General features: G+C 51.4%; 1 protein-coding gene and 1 long non-coding RNA gene across 7 annotated transcripts in view; both read left to right on the top strand.

Moving 5' to 3' along the window:
* Positions 1 to 23,018, top strand: part of NF2 (NF2, moesin-ezrin-radixin like (MERLIN) tumor suppressor) — a 50,581-nt gene that overhangs the window by 519 nt on the left and 27,044 nt on the right. For all 6 annotated transcript variants that reach the window (XM_051633994.1, XM_051633990.1, XM_051633993.1 and 3 more), the window contains exons 2-7: positions 11,596 to 11,721; positions 13,281 to 13,403; positions 15,624 to 15,707; positions 21,179 to 21,247; positions 22,032 to 22,114; positions 22,786 to 22,861. In XM_051633994.1, the coding sequence (XP_051489954.1) occupies positions 11,596 to 11,721; positions 13,281 to 13,403; positions 15,624 to 15,707; positions 21,179 to 21,247; positions 22,032 to 22,114; positions 22,786 to 22,861 (561 nt within the window). The remainder of the gene's footprint in view (positions 1 to 11,595; positions 11,722 to 13,280; positions 13,404 to 15,623; positions 15,708 to 21,178; positions 21,248 to 22,031; positions 22,115 to 22,785; positions 22,862 to 23,018) is intronic.
* LOC127391356 (uncharacterized) lies at positions 59 to 2,157 on the top strand. The gene is made up of 3 exons (XR_007891031.1): positions 59 to 1,096; positions 1,949 to 2,005; positions 2,124 to 2,157. It is a non-coding gene; the product is annotated as an uncharacterized LOC127391356 (long non-coding RNA).

The following is a 23,018-nucleotide window of genomic DNA, read 5'->3' as shown; positions in this document are numbered from 1 at the left end:
TCAGCCCGGGGAGGGGGGGGGGGGTGGGGGTGGGATTTTCGGTGTCGTTCGGCGTTAATTTTGCCCTGGCGGCTCCAGCCGCCGCGGAGCAGGCGTCCCGGGGAGGCGGCGGGGTTGGGAGCCGGGAGGGTCCGGCCCGAGGAGCTCGGCAAACCCACGTGGGCGAAAACTTGCAGGTTTTCAGGAGTTCGGAGCTGGGGAAGAAGGGGTGTTCCCGGGGCTGCGTGTGTCCCGGGGTCACGTCCTGCCGGGACGGATTTATTTTTTTTTCCTCTGATACTTTCCCTTTTCTGGGGCCCTGAGGATTCCCGGGCGTTCCCCCCTGGGCTGTTGCTCTCAGGCCCCGGGGGGGTCTGGGTTGTTGTCGCTGCGTTTTCAGCTCATCCCTGGGGGGTGTTGGACACACAAGCCTTAACAGCCCCATCTACTTATTTCCCTTTTTTAATTTAACCGTTTGATTCATCTCATCCAAATCTTGATACAGACCCATAAGCTGAGGGGGGGGTTTGTCGTTGTAAATTTTCTTGCTCTTGAGATCTTTGGTCACCTCTGAAGGACTTTCTACATGGGATGGGATGGGATGAGGGGGAATGGCTTTAGACTGGAAGAGGGAGATTGAGGTTGGACATGAGGAGGAAATTCTTGGCTGTGAGGGTGGTGAGAGCCTGGCCCAGGTTGCCCAGGGAAGCTGTGGCTGCCCCATCCCTGGCAGTGTTGAAGGGCAGGTTGGATGGGGCTTGGAGCAACCTGGGCTGGTGGGAGGTGTCCCTGCCCATGCAGGGGGTTGGAACTGGGTGGTCTTGAAGGTCCCTTCCCACCCAAACCAGTCTGGGATTCCATGATTCTGCTTTTTCAAGGGATTCTGTTGTTCTAGGCAGTAGTTGCTTGAGCAGAGTGTGTGTCCTGGCTCCGTTCTTGCACGTTTATCCAGGGCTGCCTGAAGTCATGTCTGGTGCAAAATCATGATGGCTTGGAGTGGTGGAGTGACACAGCTGGTGCTCGGGGGAGTCCAGGTGTTGAACAAAGAGTGCTCAGGAGGAGGGAAGGGCAGTACCTGGGTGCAGGTGGGTGATGGTTCCCACCACGCTCAGCTCAGGTAAGGTGGGTTTAATTCTGGCACAGGGCAGCCCAGCTTTAGGGGGGAGTTCTATTCCAGCTTTATTCAAGCAGCCCTGCTCCCCGGCCGGGTCTCTGCCCCTCTCTTGGTCCCATGGTTGTGGGAAAGCTCCTTGGCTTGCTGACTCTGCAGGAAGGTACCAAGCCCAATGCCTGACCTTGCAGCTGGATCAGACACACCCTGTGGCCTCCAGGCACTGGGCTGGTGTGAGGGAGGGATGGGAAGGTGGCCCAGGAAGGGCTTGGCTTGGTCCTCTTTGCAGCAGCTCACAGTGAGACCTGGAGCTGGGAGCAGAGCTTGAGCCTGGGGTGGTCTTGGCTTTCTGGAAGTCCAAGGGGTGGGAGAGTTGGTGACCTACACGAAAGATGGGGAGGGGCTTCTTGGCAAGGGCATGTAGCAATAGGACAAGGGGGACTGGCTTTACACTGGAAGAGGGGAGATTTAGGTTAGACATGAGGAAGAAATTCTTCACTATGAGGATGGTGGAACAGGTTGCCCAGGGAACTGTGGCTGCCCCATCCCTGGCAGTGTTGAAGGGCAGGTTGGATGGGGCTTGGAGCAACCTGGGCTGGTGGGAGGTGTCCCTGCCCATGCAGGGGGTTGGGACTAGATGATCTTTAAGGTCCCTTCCCACCCAAACCAGTCTGGGATTCTGTGATGATCCTGCTGTGCCACCTGGTCGTGCCCCCTGTCCCATACCCTTCCTGAAGCCCCTGTCCTCCCTGCACCCCGTTGCAAGTCCCCACCACTCATTTCCATGCCCTTCCTCTGCACTCCCAGCCTTGCTCCCTGCGTTGCCATGTTGTTTTCCCTCTGCTTTTCCTCCTTCAGAAGCTGGCTGCCTGGCTGGGTAGTGGTCCAGGGTGTTGATGCCCAGCTGGCTCCTGGGTGGGTATTGACTGTGTTGGTGGGAACCACCTTGGAGCCATCAGCCCTTTGCTGCCATGGCTTTTCTGTGTGGGATTCATGTAACTGATGGGTTCTTTTCCTTCAAACTTTGTTCCAGAGTCCTCAAGGTGTCCTGTGTTGTCACTTCCCAGCCCCATGGGGCAGAACTGATGTCCTCACCTCGAGGTGGTGACACCAGAGGCCTGAGACCTCAAGGATGGACTGAAGGTCACTTGGTGCAAATGGCAGAGTCCCAGCTCCTGTCTCAGCAATCCCTCCTCTTCTGACCCCCCCAGCACCACCATGGCTGGGGGGACACCTCCCTTTTCTGTGCTAATATTTCAATCTGACCTGTAGAAATTCCCCACTGTGTGTTTTAAGAGATTAAACCTGCTTTGCATCTGTTTACTCTGCAAATGGTGCCTCTAAATTGAGCCTAAATCTAAAATAATTCAGAGAAATGAAACCTTAATCTTTCCAATGTGGTGATAAAGCTTAATAATCACACTTGGGGTTTCACTTTAAAGGCTTGTAATTTGTTTGGGGAAATCTTGAAGGCACAAAGTGAGCTTCTCCCTTTTTGTTCCAGCCTGGTGCCTAATTAATTGATAGCATCTTGAGGTAGAAGAGACATTTGCAGGGCTCTTCAAATCCCAGTGTTCTCCCAGTCCCTGCCTGCCTCACCTTCCCCAGACACAGCCCCTGGGATCCCTTGGCTTTCCCTGCTTGGGGAGCAGGGCAGGAGGAACTGTTCATGGAAGTGTTCTCCTGGGACATGCTGCTCCAGCCACCATCCAGAAGCTGGTTTTGGTGGTGGTACCAAGCAGGGCTGGCCAGGGTGTGGTGCTGGCACGTGGGGCTTGGTGGCAGTTCAGAGTCTGGTGCCCACAGCCTGAGGGGTTCCTCTGCCACTTGCAGACAGGGGCTCTGAACCAAATTCAAGTAGTCAACGTGGCAAAGGGAAGCCTGGTTTTTGATGGTGCCTCTCTAGGTGAGGGAGCCAATTATCTGTTATCTCTGACAGAACATCTGAAAACCTCTTGGTTTTTTCAAGTCTGTGTCTTCCAAGGCTGCTTTTTCTTCCATGTCTCCTACAAAGCTGTCACACGGCTGCTCTTGGGTTGGGCTCATGTGCTCCCATGTGCAGTTCTTTTCCCCCAGGAACTGAGTTCCCTGGTTGATGGGAGAGAACCCACCCATCTCTCTCCCACCCACCCTCCTGCTCTCCCCTCTGGAGCCCAGCTCCCTTTCTGAAGGGGGTGTTTTCTCTTCACCTCTTTGGTGCTCTTGAGCCTGAAGCCCCTGCAGGGGTAGTTGCTTCTTTGGGGTGGAGCAGCCCAGCTGCCTCCCAGCCCTGATCCTTTGACAGCAGCAACTTCTCTGTTAAACATTATTGAGTTAAAAATGAATAGAAAAGCTTTACAACCAACTCACAGAAACAGCTCAAGTAAGCAACAAAAAGAGGCTCTTGTGAGATCCCACCTGGAGAACTGTGTCTAGTTCTGGAGCCCCCAACATAAGAATGACATGGAGCTGTTGGAGCAAGTCCAGAGGAGGCCACAGAGATGATGGGAGGGCTGGAGCAGCTCTGCTCTGGAAACAGGCTGGGAGAGTTGGGGTGTTCAGCCTGGAGAGGAGAAGGCTCCAGGGAGACCTTAGAGCAGCTTCCAGTGCCTGAAGGGGCTCCAGGAAAGCTGGGGAGGGGCTTGGGACAAGGGCAGGGAGGGATGGGATGAGGGGGATGGATGAAAACTGGGAGAGATTGAGATGAGATCTGATGGAGAAATTCTTTGCTGTGAGGGTGGTGAGAGCCTGGCCCAGGCTGCCCAGGGAAGCTGTGGCTGCCCCATCCCTGGCAGTGTTGAAGGGCAGGTTGGATGGGGCTTGGAGCAACCTGGTCTGGTGGGAGGTGCCCCTGCCCATGCAGGGGGTGGGACTGGATGATCTTTAAGGTCCCTTCCCACCCAGACCATTCCATGATAAGAGGCCAGTTGGGAGTGATGTATTTGCTGGTCTCAACGTGCTCCTGTCAGTGCTTCAGTGCTGAAGCTGCTCCTCTCCATCCAGAAACTAATCCTGGTTGGAAGAGTTGGTTTTAGCCCAGTGCCCCACTGGGTGCAGGGCCAGTTGGATGAGGCTAGTTGTGAAGCTTTTCTGTTTCCTTGTAAGTAGATGAGACCCAGTTCCAGCAACGTGTGGCCAAGTGTTAGTGTCTTTGTTAGCAGAGGTGGGGAGTTGTAGAGCTGAGATGCAAGAGCTTGTCCTCTGAGACCAGAGACAGCCAAGATTTGGCAAGGAGAAGCTGGGACCCAGCAAGCTTTTGAGTAAGAGCTGGCACAGTAAATCAAGGTTGAGTTTTGAGCTCTGTCCAGTCACTGCATCAAAAAGAATAGGTGAGAGAAGAGTGTTCCCAGCTTCTTTCTGCTTTGCCCAGTACTTGGAGAGGGATTTCTAAGGATCCTCCCATCTGCAGCTGGGTGATGTGAGTAGGAGCAGTGACCTCTCTCAGTGCTGCTGAGCTTCTGCAAGCAGGCAGAAATTCAGCTGGAAAAGATGAACCTGTGGGCAGTAGTAGCTGTTTTGAAAAGCTGGGAGAAATAATCCCCCCCTCAGCTAGGAAATGATGTTCAGTAAATTGGTGGGACTCCAGCTGTCAGCTCCATGTTCTGCTTCCTCTGCCCTGATCCTGCCTCAGCTCTGCGAGTGAGCAGGAGGCTCTTTGGTTGCTCCTGAGCTCTGTTTAAATACAAGACTGTCCTCTCACTTTGTGTTTTGGAGGGGTTTATGCCAAAAAAAAAAAAAAAAAGGTCAGAATTCTGCTGATTCACATGAGTGTCATTTGGGAGGTGGTTTCTCCGAGCTGTCTTGGTGCAGCTCAGTGCTGTGTTCCCCTGAGCTGGGTGTGAGTCACACGGGGCTTGTTATGAACACAGCTCCTCTTTGGCTTCTCCCTGCCTGCACCCTGCACCTGAGACACTCCCTGGATCCCCTGTGTCCCTTCTAAGCTTGTTGTGAAACTCCACGTTATCCAGCTCCTTCCAAAGATTGTTCCAAACCACTGCAGGTCCTCGATCTCTGTGGTTAAGCCAGAGGAGGGGTGGTGTTGCAAAGGGGAAGGAGGGAATCATAGCCTCACAGACTGGTTTGAGTGGGAAGGGACCATAAAGACCATCTAGCTCCAACCCCCCTGCATGGGCAGGGACACCTCCCACCAGCCCAGGTTGCTCCAAGCCCCATCCAACCTGCCCTTCAACACTGCCAGGGATGGGGCAGCCACAGCTTCTCTGGGAAGATGTTTAGGACAGAAAAACCTTCTCTTTTGCTGGATTTACTCAAGTTTTGATGCCATTTAATACTTTTTTATTTTTTCTTTGTACACACAGTGGCTTTCAAGTGGGTGGGTTTTGAAATGAAAAGTGCTGGAACAGGGAAGCAGCCCTGGAATCAATCTACTGAAGCTGGGAAGCAGCACTTGGGTAGAAAAATCAAGCAGCCTTTAAGACTGGAAGAGAGGATTTTGAGAGCACACATGGTTTAGCCCTGCTTCATTCAGAGGGAACAAGACTGTCCCTCTCCTGAGCCTGACAGCCATGACTTTTTAAAGCCCAGCTTGCCCTTCCCTGGGGGAGTCAGGGGGAAGACCTTCCCAGCAGGTGGGGCTTGTGGAGCACCCTGTGGACAGAGCCAGCTCCCACACAGATGCTCGGTGTTGAGCTGCTGCCTGACCTTTTAGCCCTTCAATTGCCCAACCCCAACTCTTGAGGTGAGACTTTGGGACACTGTTGTCCCCTCAGCCTCTCCTGCTCACTTCAGAGCCACAGCAGCTTGTTCCCTGCTCTGTCCCTGGCTTGGGCAGACACCACCAAATGTGTGGGGCTGCACCATCTGCCTGGTCACGCCTGGGCCCCTTTTGGACCTCCTTGGTGGTTAACAGGAATAGATTTTAATTAAAAGCTCATTATCAAGTTGTCGTGTAGCATTAGTAAATAAAAATAACTTTTACAGCCCTGTCTTGCAGCTCAGCAAGTGGCAATTGAGAGGGTTTGGTTTTTTTTAATGGAGGAATATTGTGTGTTTCATTCTCCTTTTGTGCCAAATGGGCTTTAAATCCAAATCAATGGTTGTCTGTGAACTCCTGTTGTCATCCAAGTCCAGAAGGACAAATGAATGTGATCTGCAGTCTCAAAATTACCTGTGGTTCAATTGTAAACCGTGGTGGGTGCTTTGTTTGGGCATCTCCTGGTGGGACAAAGATCCAGCCCATCCACTTGCTGTTTCCCAGGTGGATGGTGAGGGGATGCTCTGCTCGGCCCCTGCCCTTGCCCCTCTGTCCCCTCCTTCCCTCTTTCAGTGCAGAGATGTTGTGTCCTCTTGTTAAAGCCTTCTTCTAAATGGGAATAACATCCCAGGGTGGGGGCTGAGGGCTGCCTCTGGGGTTCAGTCCCTTTCCTGCCTGGTCTTTTAGAATCCCAGACTGGTTTAGGTTGGAAGGGACCTTAAAGACTTTCCAGTCCCAACCCCCCTGCATGGGCAGGGACACCTCCCAGCAGCCCAGGCTGCTCCAAGCCCCATCCAACCTGCCCTTCAGCACTGCCAGGGATGGGGCAGCCACAGCTTCCCTGGGCAACCTGGGCCAGGCTCTCACCACCCTCACAGCAAAGAATTTCCTTCTCATGTCCAACCTCAATCTCCCTCTTCCAGTTTTAATACATTTCCCCTTGTCCTTTCACTCCCTGCCCTTGTCCCAAGCCCCTCCCCAGCTTTCCTGGAGCCCCTTCAGGCCCTGGAAGCTGCTCTAAGGTCTCCCTGGAGCCTTCTCTTCTCCAGGCTGAACACCCCAACTCTCCCAGCCTGGCTCCAGAGCAGAGCTGCTCCAGCCCTCCCATCATCTCCATGGTCTCCTCTGGACTGGCTCCACTTCCAGGGATGGGGCAGCCACAGCTTCTCTGGGCAACTTGTTCCAGTTTCTCACCACCCTCATAAGAAATAATTTCCTCCTCATGTCTAATCTAAATCTTCAAGTCTCTTTTTAGGCTGTTACAGCAGCACAAGAAGGAGCTTTGTGCTCTCTTCTCACCTGTACCCCAGCACTACCACCTAATGAAACGATCTGTGAAGCTGAAAAGCCATTTTTTCTGCTTTATTTAAGGATAAATAGGTGCAGTAAAATATTTTATAGGTATTAGTAATTTCTTCAAGGTCACACTCTAAGCCAGCACTGTGCCTCTTGTCAAGTGGCTGCAGGGTGAGGAGGGAGCCTGGGGAGAGGTTTGCTCAGGGAAGCAGCCCAGGCAGATCTGGTGAGTGCTGGCTCTGGCTCCTCCTGTCACTTCTTTGTGCCCTTATTCCCCATCCTGACTCCAGGGGTAGCCAAAGCTCTGGTGGTTTGTGTTGGTGAGATCACAGAATTGTTCTGGTTGGAAAGGACCTTTAAGATAATCGAGTCCAACCTTAACCTAATTCTACTAACCAGTAACCCAACTCTACCAAGTCCAGTGCTTAAACCATGTCCCTCAGCACCACATCTACATGTCTCTTAAACACCTCTAGGGATGGAGATACAACCACCTCCCTGGGCAGCCTGTTCAGGTGTTTCATTACCCTTTTGGTGAAGAAATTTTTTCTAATATCCAGTCTAAACCTCCCCTGCTGCAACTTGAGCCCGTTTCCTCTTGTCCTGTCTCTTGTCTGCTGTCCCTGAGTTCTGGGGGACAGAGGAGAGCTTCTGGTGTGGAACCTTCATCTTAAATGGTTAAAAAATGTCCTTTTACTTCTCTCTTTTCCTGGCATAAATCCAGTTGGACATGGTTTGAGCAAAAGCATCAGCCTGTGCCAGTGGGTTTTGGGAATCACTTTTCTCTGCAGACCTGACACAACCCTCTCCACACTGGACAATCTTGCCCTCTTGTGCCCATTTTTTTGGTCACATTTGACCTCCCTCCTTGTCACCCTATGGCAAGGGGAATCTTACAACCTTCCTGCTCAGTTTTACAGCTGGTTTATCAACTCATTAGCTAAGGTGGGGGTGTGAAGCTTGACAGCAGGTTTCTGTGCTGAAATAAACTGTCCGGTTGCCTGTGAGCTGGAAATGACTCTTGGTGCAGGTTAATAAATAATGCAGACCCTGGCAATAGATGCCAAATGCTTTGTCTCTGCTGGAGAAAAAGATTATGCCAATAACTTGCACTGGAGATGCTCTACTCTAGCCACTGGCTGCTGGGTTTGAAGTGTTTTTGTGCTGTTTACTTAAAATGCTGCCGATAAATTTTAATCTCTGTACTTAGTGAAGAGCATAAATTCCAGCTCTGCAAAATAACAGCCTTGCAGTCTCTTTATAAAGCAGCTCATCCACGACTTGCTGAATCTAGCAACCCTTGTTGAGATCCCACTGTTGGGAGGGTGCAGAGCTGCTCCTGGGGGTGGTGATGCCTGCAGCTGATCCAGGAAGCCCCAGGGTCACATCCTGCTCTGTCCCCAGGAGGTGGCTCTGTTGGATTAACATTCTCGGGCTGCAGCTTTTTGTGGGGAGGTTGAGCTGTGTGACAGCAGGATGCCAGCCACTCTGGCGTGTGGCTCAGAGGGGGTTTTCTCCCCTAAGGCTCTTGGTTGTGTTTTTTGGGAGCTGGGAATGGCTTGCCAAGTCATATTGTGCTTCAGGAGTCAATTTGGTGTGGAGCAGGGGAAGGGGATTCTGGGCAGAGGACAGAGAAGGAGCTGCCAGCCCAGCCTGGCTTTGCCCCAGCCCCTCTGCCCAGCCTTGGACACCCTCTCTTTTCATCTCCCCATGCCTGAGGGGTCTCATTTTGTGTTTTATGGCCAGGAAATGTGGCAGTTAATGACACGAGGCCTATCAAGTCAGGGTAAGGAGGTGCTGAATGTCTAAACCAGTTGGAGTTCAGCTGGCAAAAGATGCCACTCGAATGCAGATCGTTATTTTAAGTACCAAGGTGTGGAAGGAAATGGTGGATGTTGAAATAAATGTGGCTGCTGTTGCATTTAGATATTTATGAGGGTAATTCAACACAGGATGGCTTTCCAAGCCTATGGTTGGAGGCTTCAGCACTGTGCAGGCGGGAATGTTAAAGATCTACTCCTGCTGTCTGTGTGTGGTGACAGAGCAGCAGAAGCAATTCCTTAAAATCCCCTCATCACCAAATTAAAATTGCAGAGGGGGGAAAACACACAAAGCTCTTCCTTTAATGCTGGCTGCTGGTCTTTGGAACAAACTGCTGGCTTGGTTCTAGGGCCAGTCCAGCTGGTGCTGTGGGGTGGGAAAGGTTTGGTGGGAATAGAAGTGTGAAACTCTGCAGGGGAGGTTTGGGGGGAGCTGAGCTGGTGGAAATCCCAGCTGGAGGGGGGAGGATGGAATCAGAGGGGTTACAGTCCTGGAGCTTCAAAACACTGTGAGCCAGCAATGTGCCCTGGTGGCCAAGAAGGCCAATGGCCTCCTGAGGGGCATCGAAAAGAGTGTGGCCAGCAGGTCAGGGAGGTTCTCCTGCCCCTCTGCTCTGCCCTGGTGAGGACACATCTGGAGAACTGAGTCTAGTTCATGGCTCCTCAGTTCATGAAGGACAAGGAGCTGCTGGAGAGGGGGCAGCACAGGCCACAGAGATGCTGAGGGGCTGGAGCATCTGCCTGTGAGGAAAGGCTGGGAGAGCTGGGGCTGCTCAGCTGGAGAGGAGGAGGCTGAGGGGGGATCTCATCAGTGCTGATCAGTATCTACAGGGGGTGTCAGGGGATGGGGCCAGACTCTTCTCAGTGGTGACCAGTGACAGGACAAGGGGCAATGGGCACAAACTGGAGCACAGGAGGTTCAAGTTAAACATGAGGAAAAACTTCTTTCCTGTGAGGGTGACAGAGCCCTGGGACAGGCTGCCCAGGGAGGCTGTGGAGTCTCCTTCTCTGGAGACATTCCAAACCTACCTGGAAGTGTTCCTGTGGGATCTGCTCTAGGGGATCCTGCTCTGGCAGGGGGCTGGACTGGGTGATCTCCAGAGGTCCCTTCCAACCCCTCTGTGATCCTGTGATTCTCTGATCCCAGGGGATGTGGAGTGATATCTGGGGAGGAGATGCCCCCATGGGCAGCACGCAGGAGCCCGTGCTGGGCAAGGGTCAGTGCAGGGCTGGTGTGAGCAGCACCCATCACCCTCTGGAGCAAGAGGCTGACGTGTGGCCTCTGCAGAAAGGAAAACAAGCAGATAATGCTTTATGCAGAGCAGTTTAATTCTAAGAAACAGCCCTTTGATGGCAGCCTGGTTTATGTGCCTGCAGAAGTGGTGCAGAATGGCTGTTGAAATGTGTCTGAACTCTCACAGTACCCTCCCTCTTCAAATAACAGGAGAAAATCTTCTGCAGTCTGAGCTGAGCTGGAGCTCATCATGGGGACTGGAGGCTGGCTAAATGTGTGAGATTAGGGTTTTATAATTACAACACTGCAAACCTTGCTCCTCCTGGTGTTTTTGACCTCGAGGTGTTGAGAACCTTTGAGACGAGTTGCGGCTGCGGCGAGTCAGCCGGGGGTGGTGTTTTTCAGAGGGTAGTGTCTGCTTGCTTCTATTCTGGGACTCTGTGTGTGTGCTCTGGGAGGGGGAGAAAATAGTGATATCCTCCTTTAACCAGAGCCAGTGGAATGGCAACAAGCTTGTCCACAGCAGCTTTGCCCACGAGGCGGCAGTGGGTGACAGCAGGTCGCTGCCCGCCCCGCCGCGCCGGAGCATGAATATTGATGCTGTCCAGGTGGCACCAAGATTGAGTTGTAGTGACAAGAGCATGTGCTGAGATCCTTTGGCCCTAGGGCTTTGGAGTAATGGCCATATGTCTCGGTCCAGCAATTGTTTCCACCGCGCAGATGGAAGACCAAAGTGGCTTTGGCATATTAGATTCATCTGGTTTATGTCCCTCTTCACCTTTCTGCCTCCCAACGCCTTCTGGTTTTATGAGCAAACTTCAGCAACAACATAGATTGCTCAAAGGACACAGCCTTTGAGTAGGACCAATTTTCTCTCCTCCTGAGCTGCTATTATTACCAGTATTTTCAGCAGAAGATGCAGTTGGACTCTATCTAAACGTGCTCGGAGAGAACTGCTGACTTCAGGGATGGTAATTTTCTTTTTCTGAGCCCTTTTTCTGAGCCCTCTGGACAAATGTGCTTCATACATAGATCGTTTCACTTGTGATTTTTGGGAGCACATTGCACCCTTGTCTATGAAACCCTATTGCTGATTCTGAAGTTTCAGCCGGGCTTCCTGGGGCTGTTGGTGGAGCTAAGAAGGGGCAGTTAAGAGTGATATTTATTCCTTGCTGGAAACAGGCTGCTTATAGCAGTGTGTGGCTCAAAGGGAACCTCAGCAGACCCTGCAGGTCCTCTGTGGAATGTCTGTAGAAAAAATGGGGGGGGGAGTGGTGTTATTTACAGTGTTGTTTGCAGGAATGGAAGAAATAAATAAATCAGATCTCAGTTTCCTCCTTACCTGTACCAGCTGCTTTCTCCCCCCTCCCAAAGGAATTGTGAGGTGAATGGAATGGATTTGTTTGAGATGAAGTTCTGAAGTCCATCTCCATGACTCTGCTTCCTCTTTGCTTTCCTGCAGGTGAAGTGGAAAGGGAAGGACCTGTTTGATCTGGTGTGCAGGACTCTAGGACTCCGAGAAACCTGGTTCTTTGGGCTGCAATACACCATCAAGGACACGGTGGCCTGGCTCAAAATGGACAAGAAGGTTGGAACCAAGTCTCCCTTGGGAGATTGTGTGGGATGAGAAAGGAGAATGTCCTTTTTTTTTTTTTTTTTTCCTCTTTCTTTGATGGCCTGAGATTGTGTTGTGTGTGGCAGGGAGGTGAACTGGGTGAAGGGTGTTTAAATTCCATCCCTGTGGTATCTGTAGGTCAAATGGAGAAGAGCTGACAGAGATTGTCCACCCCAGCTCCTCTGAGCTGGGCAGTGAGTCTCTGAACTCTCATTCTGGAGGTGGCCGTGCTGGATTCAGTGTAGCTGTCATGTAAATGAAACCTAAAGGTCTCTCTTCTGTGCCCCTGAATAGCAAAACCTTTAGCCAAAAAGGTCAAGGGAGGGAATTGTCCCCTTTGCTCTGCTCTGCTTAGAACCCCCTGCAGGGCTGGGTCCAGCTCTGGGGTCCCCAATACAAGAAGGACATGGAGCTGTTGGAGAGAGTCCAGAGGAGGCAACGGAGATGATCTGGAGCAGCTCTGCTCTGGAAACAGGCTGGGAGAGTTGGGGTGTTCAGCCTGGAGAAGAGAAGGCTCCCAGGGAGAGCTTAGAGCACCTTCCAGTGCCTGAAGGGGCTCCAGGAAAGCTGGGGAGGGGCTTGGGACAAGGGCATGGAGGGATGGGAGCAGGGGAAATGGTTTTAAACGGGAAGAGAGGAGATGGAGTTTGCATATCAGGAAGAAATTCTTTGCTGTGAGGGTGGTGAGAGCCTGGCCCAGGTTGCCCAGGGAAGCTGTGGCTGCCCCATCCCTGGCAGTGTTGAAGGGCAGGTTGGATGGGGCTTGGAGCAACCTGGGCTGGTGGGAGGTGTCCCTGCCCATGCAGGGGGTGGAACTGGATGATCTTGAAGGTCCCTTCCCACCAAAACCAGTCTGGGATTCCATGGAAAATGCAGTTGCATCTTGGCTTCTTTTCTTGTTGAGATGTACGAAGAGCTGGGGAGGAGGAAAACCAGGGGAGTGAGGAGCTGGAGAGGTGGGAGGAGATGGAGCTGTCAGCTCCCTGAGGAGCTTGGAGCAGTGGTGGGGGAGGTTCTGTTTGCAGCCAGAGAATGTTACTCTAGAACCAGACAGTCCAGGCCAGGAGGGAGGACTGGGTGTCTCCTGTGTCATGCCAAGGTTTAAACTGCTATGGATCTAAACTGGCTGGTGCCAGCAGAAAGGAAGGAAGGACCAGCACTGAGGTACAGGAGAAGGCCATGCAGGGAAACAAGGAGAGTCAGGAGGCAGCAGAGCAGGGTTCAGTGTTGCTCTGCCAGGTTGGTAGAGGCAACATGCACACAGTAGATGAGGACTGGTCTCTGTCTCATCTCACATGCTGTTTGTTTCTGCCTTGTTTGTTTTCTTGCCTGCTTAGGAGTGTCAGAAATGTTGGGTTGTTTTCTTTCTTAACCTGTGATTTCTGAACTACTTCAGTTGGTTCCTCTGTTCTAGCTGTCTAAAGTGCTTGACAAAAGATGTGCTGATCTGAAGGGAAGGGAGCTGTGTCCTGACTCCAAGGAAAGGCTGAAGAAACTGGGAGGAGTAGCTGAATGGCTCTTGTATCCTGCAGGTTCTGGATCATGATGTTCCAACAGAGGAGCCTGTCACCTTTCACTTCCTGGCCAAATTTTATCCTGAGAATGCAGAGGAAGAACTAGTCCAGGAAATCACTCAGCACTTGTTTTTCCTGCAGGTAGGAACCTTGTCAGTACACTGTTTTCCAACCCAAGGGAGAAGGAGTCAGGATGAACAGAGGTGTGAGAAGGTTCCAGGGTCAGAAAATTGCTCAGCAGAGCGTGGATCCTCATCATTATGTTCCCACCTCCCCAAAGGGAGTTGTCTTCCACAACAAAAACTTCTCAAAATAGGTCAAAGATGGTTTGTCTGGATGAAGCACTCAGAGATTCCCAGACTTGCAGCCTTCACAAACCTGCTGTCAGGACTGATTAAGGTGATTTGTAACATGATTGTTTGGCAGCTGGGGACATGAATCTGTCAGGAATGGGCTTGACTGGCACCTGCAGCCTCCCAGCCCACCCCTCAGTGTGGAGATCAGCTGTGCTGAGGGGTGGCTTTGGACAGGATGGCATTGTTAGGTGAAGCAGAGGGATTTCCTCCTCAGGAACAGGATGCAGCCAACCTGGTCTGTGTCCAGGCTGTAGGCCAAGGTTCACCTCTGCAAAACAGCCTTCAAATAACTGGAGCAGAAGAAAATCCCAGAAGCCCAGGTCTGTCAGAGGCTGATGGCAAGAGCAGAGGAGAAGGGGAACCTCGTGGTCCCCCTGCAGCTCATGCCCTTCTGTTAAGCATTTGGAAACAGTGGTGAACATTTAGAAAGATATTCCAGGCTTTTTTCTTTAAAGTGTACTGCAAAACCTGGTGTCCTGAGAAACCAACTCAGCTGATGTTGTAGTGGTGCTGCCTGGCTGGTCACAGAGAGCTCCTACCACAGGAGATCTCTTTCAGACAAGATCCATTTTCTGAAGCTGTGTTCTGTGAAGGGTTGTGTCTCCTACAGTTACAGGGAGGAGAGTGTTCCTAGTCAGACCCTGGGGTACTTACTGGGATGTTGCAGTGAATCTGTAGCTGTGGCTTTGCAAGTTCTCAAATAAATAAGTTAGAAAACCACCAAAAGCAGCTCATTCTTATGTTGGTTACTCCAAAGTAGAGGCATCCTGGATTTGGATGCTCTTGGAAATACCACTGTAGGCTTCAGTGTGCCCAGCCTTTTCAACTGGCTAACAAGGGAGCTCACCAGTTCCATAGTACACCTCACTCTTCCAAAATTCATCTGTGTTCTTCAGAGCTAAGGGACTTTTAAATGCCAAGTATTGCTGTTCATTTCAGAGGTCTCGTGCACTCGTGTCTCTTTAGGGCTATTTTGGGTGTCTGATTTGCCATGGGCTTTATCCTGGAGGAGGAAAAATGCTGTTGGCATCTTTGAGAAAGAAAATTGGAGAGGAGAAGCAGTTAAAGCTGCATTTTAGAAATGCAGATGATGCCTTTTCTACCAGGATTTCTGCTGATGAGAGGAGCCTGGGCTCCTGGAACACTCGTGGGAAATGGGAGCACACAAACTTCAAAGCCTCCTGTTTTTATCTTCATGCAGGAAAACATCTCCTGTGATTATGTTGTAAGCAACTTTGAGGACTCAAAGCATGTTATAAATTTAAGCTGATGTTACTGCATCTCTGTGACAATCCATTTAAGTCTCCCAGAAAATAGTAGGTTTTTTTCCTGTCTTTATTGAGAAAAATGAAGTGTGCAAAACCAAAACGTCTCAAACGTGACAAGTTGAATTTTTTAATGCACAGAAGCCAGGAGACATAAAGCTTTGGCTTTTGGAAACTGCAGGTTGGCTCTCCTGGGAGAAGCATGTGCAGGGCTTTGCCTGCTGCTAAAAGCAGAGACAGGGAGAGGAATCCTGTGGGATTGGAGGGAATGAGCCTCCAGCACAGGTGAGCACTGCCTTGTCCTGAGGTCTGGATATCCCAGAGCAAAACCTTGGTGTGCTCAGAGCCTGGGTTGCAAAGTTCTTCCTTAATTTAGTGGTGTGTGTAGATGTCACCTCAATCCATAGCTTGTGCCCTAAGAGGTTTTATCTCTGTGCTCACATGGAAGATTCTTCCCTCCCCCCTTGCCTTCAGCAATGGCACACAGGCTCTGTCATTTTCCATGGATAAATTTAGCTCTTCTCACAAACCTGTCTGAAGAAGGTGGTCTGTGAAACAGCCCTTCTCCTTCCAAGCTCCCAGAGACTTCCTGGGCCTGAATTGGAAGTTGTGTTAGGAAAATTGTTACCTGTGTGGTTGACAGCTTGGAGTTAAAACAAACTGCCACCATCTGCTGTGACAGTCATGCCCTGTCCTGCTCTGCTAAGTGTGTGTTATATTTACGTGTCCTTTACATGCAGGTGAAGAAGCAGATTTTGGATGAGAAGATCTACTGTCCTCCTGAAGCTTCTGTCCTGCTGGCCTCCTATGCCGTCCAAGCCAAGGTAGGCACAGAGGGTTCTCCAGGGCCTGCTGACCTTGGCAGTGACCTGGGAAACAAGATGCTTTGCCTTCAGCCTGCATCCCAAGGAAAGGGGAAGGCAGGAAAGTTGTTAAAACTTGGGAAGTGAGGGGGCTACACCAGCAATATTGCCTTCTCCACACTGCTGGTTCCTGGCTGCCTTCAGACATTGGGCAGATTTTTGCTCTCTCTTTCCAGGACTCTTTAGCAAGCTCTCAGCTGATGAGCTTGCAGTGCCTGCTCAAGTGTGGCTCACTCCTGGAGCAGGTGAATTCCCTGAGCCTGTGCTTTTTTGGATCTCCTCCCTGCTTTTACCAGTGTAGCCAGAGGCAAACCAGCCATGGGACTGGCAGCTCTACAGCTTTCTGAGAGCACTTGTCATCGTGATAACTGCTTGATTTAGAGTGCTACAGCTTAGCATGTAAATGGTAGTGCAGGGTTAAAGGGCCCTTCCTGGCTTCTCCTTTTAGCTTGGGTTTCATCTTGGGTGTTTGGCATCATTAGACAGAGGGAGAAGTCAGTGGTCACTGGGTGTCCCTTGTTCCTTGGCTGAGTTCTGCTCTGGACTCAGAGTCAGTGTGTTTTGCTGAGGATTTATTTTGGAGAATCTTGTTTTCCAGGCTGGATCATGCAGCCTTGGGCAGTTTGCAGAGCTCACAGCAGAGGGACTCCCAGGAGAGAGGGAGCAGCCCAAGGTTCAGAAGTGAGGACATTCTTGCAGGAGGGGAAGTTATTTATCCCTGTAGAGGTGATTTATCCCTGTACATGCAGGACAATTAAGGTGTCTTCTCTCTAATCTCCAGTTTATGTGCAGAGATTGTCTTTGGAAAAGGAGTGACTGGGTTCTGGTCACAGCCCAGATGTGTTTTGGCTGTAGCCTTGTGATTGTAGTCAGTTCTGACTCTCAGGTTGCCTTTTGGCTCACAGGAGCCCAGGCAAGTGGCCCTGCTCTTGGTCTGGCCCAGGTCTGTCCTGGAGCAGTTCAGGAGAAGCAGAGTGAGACCACCTTCACTGGCAGGTTTGGCTCTGCTGCCTGAAGAGAGGGTCTGATCCATGCTGGTTGAGAGCAGGCCAGGCCACTGTGCTTCACTGTGGCTTTTTTGGTGTTACCTGACAATCTTCCTCATAACCCTCTAGTCCATGGTGATTTGGCTGCATCCTGCCCTGGGTGATGTGCAGCAGTGTTCTTTGGTGACAAATGTTTGGATTCACTGGAAAATCATAGAATCACAGAATGGTTTGGGTTGGAAAGGACCCTAAAGATCATTCAGTCCCACCCCCCTGCATGGGCAGGGACACCTCCCAGCAGCCCAGGCTGCTCCAAGCCCCATCCAACCTGCCCTTCAACACTGCCAGGGATGGGGCAGCCACAGCTTCCCTGGGCAACCTGGGCCAGGCTCTCACCACCCTCACAGCAGAGAATTTCCTCCTCATGTCCAACCTCAATCTCCCCTCTTCCAGTTTTCATCCATTCCCCCTCATCCCATCCCTCCCTGCCCTTGTCCCAAGCCCCTCCCCAGCTTTCCTGGAGCCCCTTCAGGCACTGGAAGCTGCTCTAAGGTCTCCCTGGAGCCTTCTCTTCTCCAGGCTGAACACCCCAACTCTCCCAGCCTGGCTCCAGAGCAGAGCTGCTCCAGCCCTTGGAGCATCTCCATGCCCTCCTTTCTCCTCATAGTCAGAATATTGATGAACTGTACTTTGTCTGAGATTCCCATCATCCAGGGAAAGACCAATTGCTTTTAGAAATGTTTCTATTTGTGTGAAACATTCATGGTGAGAGTGCATGAGTAAACACCTACTTCTTTTTATTCGCCGTTCACCTCCCAAGCTGAGGATACACAGGGAATGACTTTTCCTGTTGCCAAAAGGAATAAACCCTTGGGTAAATATTGAGTGCTATTAACTCTTGGCCATGACAGGTCCTGCTCACGGGCTTGGGAACAGGCTGTGACTTGCTACAGGACTCTGGTGCTGTCCCCTTCCTGTCCCTTTGCTGCCCTTGTGCTCAGCAGCACGCTCGGTGCCCGGTCGTCTGGAGGAGATCAGCTGGAGTCAGAGCTTTTCTAACCTTGCATGTCTTGATGCTGCAGGCAGATAGTGAGCAGGTGGAAGAGGGATGCCTTTTCTCATCTTTTTTTTTCTCCTGGCTGCAGCAGACATCCCTCCTTGCTGCCCCCACGGGCAGGGTCTCCCCTTCTCAGTTGGGTTTTTTCAGCAGCAGAGGAAGCTGGAAGCACAGCTTGGTACAGACCTGGGAAGAAAGATGTTGCAGGTCATCTCCTTCCAGTTAAATAGGATAATTATGTCCTTTCTGGATAAAAAAGTGGCCACTGGGCACAGTAATTTCCCTAATAACGTGCTGATTTGCATGATTAGGGGTGTAATAGCCTGGTGTAGCTGTGTGTTTGCAGCCATTTGATGGACAGCCAGGTTGGGTTGCACACCTACCTGCAATAACCAAGTAAACGTGGGGGTCATAAAAATAACAGCCTATTTATTTCTGTATCATTGTGTTCATGTGGGGAATTACTCTGTGTTTTCCCCTCCAGCCCTGCTTTCAAACCACCCACACTGCTTTCAGATCTTGGAGGTGGTTCAGTTTTTAAATAGCTAGGAGAGACTTTGGAATCTACTGAAAAATGGGCCTGGGCAGAAAACGGTCACAACCCAGAGGTTCTTCCATTTCTTGTCCCTTAAATGCAGGTCAGTGCCATCCTGCAGCCCTCCCAAGTCTTGAACCTTTCTTATTTTGGGGTTTTTTTTTCCCCCAAAGAAACAATACTTGGTGTTCATAGTTTGAAGCTGAAAGTGTCTCTCTTTATCCAGGTGTATAAATGAGGTAAAGGCAACTTCTGTGTGTAACCAGGAATATTGGTCCTGTAGTTCAGTTATCAGGAGCTGAAATTCCCTGCTAGTTTTGAAAGGAAGGATTTCATTGGAAAGGTCTTTAAGAGTATGTTTGTGGAATCTTGGAGCCAACAAACTCCGCAGCACCTCAGCCATGTGTTGATTTTTTGACTTGTGAATAATGAATGTTCTCATCCAGACTCCCTCTCAATACAAATACTCCTTTGGGAACAGGCAATATTTTTCACCACATGACAACCACATAGTCCACACTTAGTCTTGGATCACCACGCTAGATCACAACAGAAAATAAGCACCTTCATCCTGTTTGCTGTTATTTCCATCACCTAAAAGTGATTTGTTTTCTGCCCCTCCAAGGTTATTGGAGCTGTTTCCTTTGCCAGTGCCACGATCTTCTTGCTGTTCTCTTTGGATGTGGGTTCAAGGGGTGTGTACCTGCAACGTGCTGCTTTCTGAGGAGCTCCAAGCATCTGGAGACCTTAGAAGAGGGACAGTTGCTGCTGCTCAGCACCCTCCTGAATGAAATCCCTGGAGGTTTTGTTAGAAGTCTGAGCCAGTGTGGGTTGCTGCATGCTTCCTTCACATCTGCATTGGCTTAAATCAATATTTGTGTCTTTAATCCCCACTTGTCATCTATGACACGTGGCTGGTTGAGCTGTGGGGAGGATGGAAGCGCAGACTTGAGAGCTCTGGTCTTAGTGTACAAGTGATGGTTCTGGCACTGGGAGGGGGCTGAGCCAGAAAGCTTCCTGACTTAGGACGTGACCACGACGTGTGTCTTGGTCTTGGTTTTAAAAATCAGCACCATTTTGTAGTTCCTGAGCTGAGGTTCTTCAGAAGAGCAGGGAGGGGGGGCCTGTCTCCCTGCAACTGAGCGACTGGAGCCAGCGTCGCGGCGTCTGGCGTGACAGCACCTCAGGAGCCTTGTCTGCAGGTGGGGGAGGATCACAGCCTTCCCTGTACGTGCCTCACATCCCTCATCCTCTTCTCTGGGATTTGCTGGGTTGTTTGAGGTGCTGGTTGCTGGTGGTTTCTTGTGCCCTCTTCAGCTGTACAGGAGGTAAATTCATTTTCACCGGCCCTGCAGGGACACTCGGCTTTTCCGTCTGCTCATCAGCAGTTTGATTTCTCAGTCACTTGCTGCACTGCTCAAAAGGATGGAAAAATCTCAACCCATACCAGTAATTACTGGATGCACTTAACAAATCTGAATTGGATTCCACGACCTAGTTGAGCAGCAGCCCCTCTGGCAGAAAAGCTAACGTCTGCCTGGGAGGAGTCACATGGAAAAGACAAGGGGTCATGGGCACAAGTTGCTCCTGAGGAGATTCCAATTAGACACAAGAGGGACATTTTTCCCATGAGGACAGTCCAACGTTGGAATAGTCTTCCAAGGGAAGTGGTGGATTCCCCCACGTTGGACAGTTTTAAGTCTCAGCTTGACAGGGTGCTGAGCCACCTCATGTAAACCGGAGTAGCACCTAGAAAGGTTGGACCAGGTGATCCTTGAGGTCCCCTCCAACCTGACACTCTAGGATTCTATGAGTCTGTCCCACTCCTGTGTTTGTTTTTGATATTTGTTCATTAGGGTGGTGAAGAGTGACAGAGGAACCACCCTCTGCCTCACCTGAATTACTGGTATCAGTCTTTGGGGACGAGTCTGTCCATCCATATCTTAACTCCCTGTCCCCGGTGAGGTAGCAAGGACCTCTTGGCTATAGAGTGAATCTTTCCCCACATCATAGGATGTGTTTTCTGGGTGTGGTAATTAGAGTAGAACAGAATTGTTCAGGTGGAGAGGACCTTGAATCCTGGGGTCAGTTTTGGGCCCCTCAGGACAGGAAGGACGTTGAGGAGAGTGCCCAGGGAAGGGCAATGGAGCTGGGGAAGGGGCTGGAGCACAAGTCTGATGAGAAGTATTTGAGGGAACTGGGGTGTTCAGCCTGGAGCAAAGGAGGCTGAGGGGAGACCTTCTGGCTCTGCAACTGCCTGAGAGGAGGTTGGTCTCTTCTCTCAAGGAGGAAGTGACAGGACAAGAGGGGATGGCCTCAAGTTGCTCCAGATTGGATATTAGGAAGAATTTATTTCCTGAAAGAGTGGTCAGGCACTGGAACAGGCTGCCCAGGGCAGTGGTGGAGTCACCATCCCTGGAGGTGTCCAAAAAACAGGTGGATGTAGCACTTCAGAACGTGGTTTAGTTGGCACGGTAGCCTTGGGTTGACAGCTGGACTTGATGATCTAGGGGGTCTTTTCCAACTGAAATAGTTCTCTGATTCTTTGATTCTATGATACGATGATCGTCCAATCCAACTGGTGGACGTTGGCTGATGGTGGGAAGTTTTGTTCTGCTTCCACCTCTGCTGTGTGTGGAGAAGAAGGGTCTTAGTTCCTACGAGCAATCGCATGACAAACAAAATACAGTCATCAAGTGTCCCAGCAGCTTATGTTGTCCACTCTAACAGGTTGTGGTATGAAGGGAACAAGCACTCCATGTTTGCTGTCTCCCCGAGGGGTGGATGTGTCAGGGTGAAGTTTTCCCTGCTCATGTTCACGTGGGGCACACCCTGTGTCTCTGCTTCTTTCCAGTATGGTGATTATGACCCCAACGTCCACAAACGAGGCTTCTTGGCACAAGAGGAGCTGCTTCCGAAGCGGGTGAGGAGCTTGGCCCAACCAAGGAGGAGCTTTCCAGGCCTGGTGGTGGTTTCTCTAACAGGGAGGGTTTTGGTGGGACTGCCTGTGGGGTGCACCCTGCTTTGCATTCCTTGGGGTTCCTTATCCATTCAAGCAGTCCAAAAAAGTGTATCAAGGGAGGAGAATCTGATCTCAGAAGGAAATGTTTCCTTTCTTGGCATGGTTTCATCTTGCCTGTGTCTCCTCGTGGTGGCCTGGGGGCAACTCATCTCTGCTGCCTGCTCGGGAGGGTTGAGTGAGTGCTGAGCCTGCCCTGCTGAGGGTCATAGAGTCCCAGACTAGTTTGGGTGTGAGGGGACCTTAAAGAACATCTGGATCCAACCCCCTGCATGGGCAGGGACACCTCCCACCAGCCCAGGCTGCTCCAAGCCCCATCCAACCTGCCCTTCAACACTGCCAGGGATGGGGCAGCCACAGCTTCCCTGGGCAGCCTGGGCCAGGCTCTCACCACCCTCACAGCCAAGAGTTTCCTCCTTGTGTCCAACCTCAATCTCCCTCTTCCAGTTACAACCCATTTCCCCTTGTCCTTTCACTCCCTGCCCTTGTCCCAAGTCCCTCCCCAGCTTTCCTGGAGCCCCTTCAGGCACTGGCAGGTGCTCTAAGTTCTTCCCACCTGTCCTAAGATGGGACATGGGGCTGGGGAGGAGTTGCTTGGGGCTGGGGTGTCTCAGGCTTCCTTGCTGGCTAAGGAGACTGTGAGAAGAGCAGCAGTGTGACCTGGTCTGTGTCTCCTCACCTCTCTCAGGTGATAAACCTGTACCAGATGACTCCAGAGATGTGGGAGGAAAGGATCACAGCCTGGTATGCAGAGCACCGAGGCAGAGCCAGGTGAGTGTCTGCTGGGTGGTGGCTCAGGGTCTGTCCCCTCACCTGAGGAGTCACCAGGGCTGTGGGAGCTTGGGCAGGTGAGGGATGAGCTCTGCAGGGTGAGTCCAGCACGACTCTGCAGGAGCCTCAGCAAAGGGCTTTGTTCTCCATGTGCTCTGCTGTCCCCTGAGGGGGTCCCCAAGGGAATTTAGAACTGTGCTCAGCAGGGGAGCACCTGCCAAGGGACAGGAGGAGGCAGCCTGCCCACCCAGGGGCTCCAGTGCCTTTTGGGCCAGGAGAAGTGGGGATCCAGCTGGAGGAGGTGTCTTGCTGCCTGGGGTGGTAAAATGCTCCATGTGGAGGATAAGCCTTAAGTCAGCTGGATCTGAAAGAGAAGCCACCCAGCCAGGGATTTCCTGTGGGTGCTGAAGGGACTGGGAGAAGGACAAAGCAAGGCTCAAGGTGCTGTGTCTGGCTGGGGAGGTGTCACCAGCCATGAAGATTACAGCAGGCTGCTGGGTGGGATTTGCTCTTGGACTTGATTGATCCTGCCAGCAAAGACAGGCTTTGACCTGTGAGGTAGAGACAGCCCAGGCTTAAGCCCTGTGTGTGCTTAGGATCAGAAGGAGCAACCAGACCCCTCTCTCTGATCCTACCCACCATGGTAACACCAGCCTTTCTGTGTCTGACAGAGATGAAGCTGAAATGGAGTATCTGAAGATAGCTCAGGACTTGGAGATGTATGGAGTCAACTACTTTACCATTAGGGTGAGCACAGGTTGTGGCTCATGTTTTCTTGCTGCCTTAGCTCTTGTGTTAGTCTTCACCTTTTGGGGTGCTGTGAGGTTGGGTGGGTGGGGGCTTGGAGAGCCAGCAGACCCTGAGGTGGCCATGGTGCCATGGTTAGAGTCCCTGCTGCAGGGTG

Source organism: Apus apus, chromosome 16 (genome assembly GCF_020740795.1).
Source record: "Apus apus isolate bApuApu2 chromosome 16, bApuApu2.pri.cur, whole genome shotgun sequence".
NCBI classification, from domain to species: domain Eukaryota; kingdom Metazoa; phylum Chordata; class Aves; order Apodiformes; family Apodidae; genus Apus; species Apus apus.
This window is presented reverse-complemented; position numbering and strand designations above follow the sequence as displayed.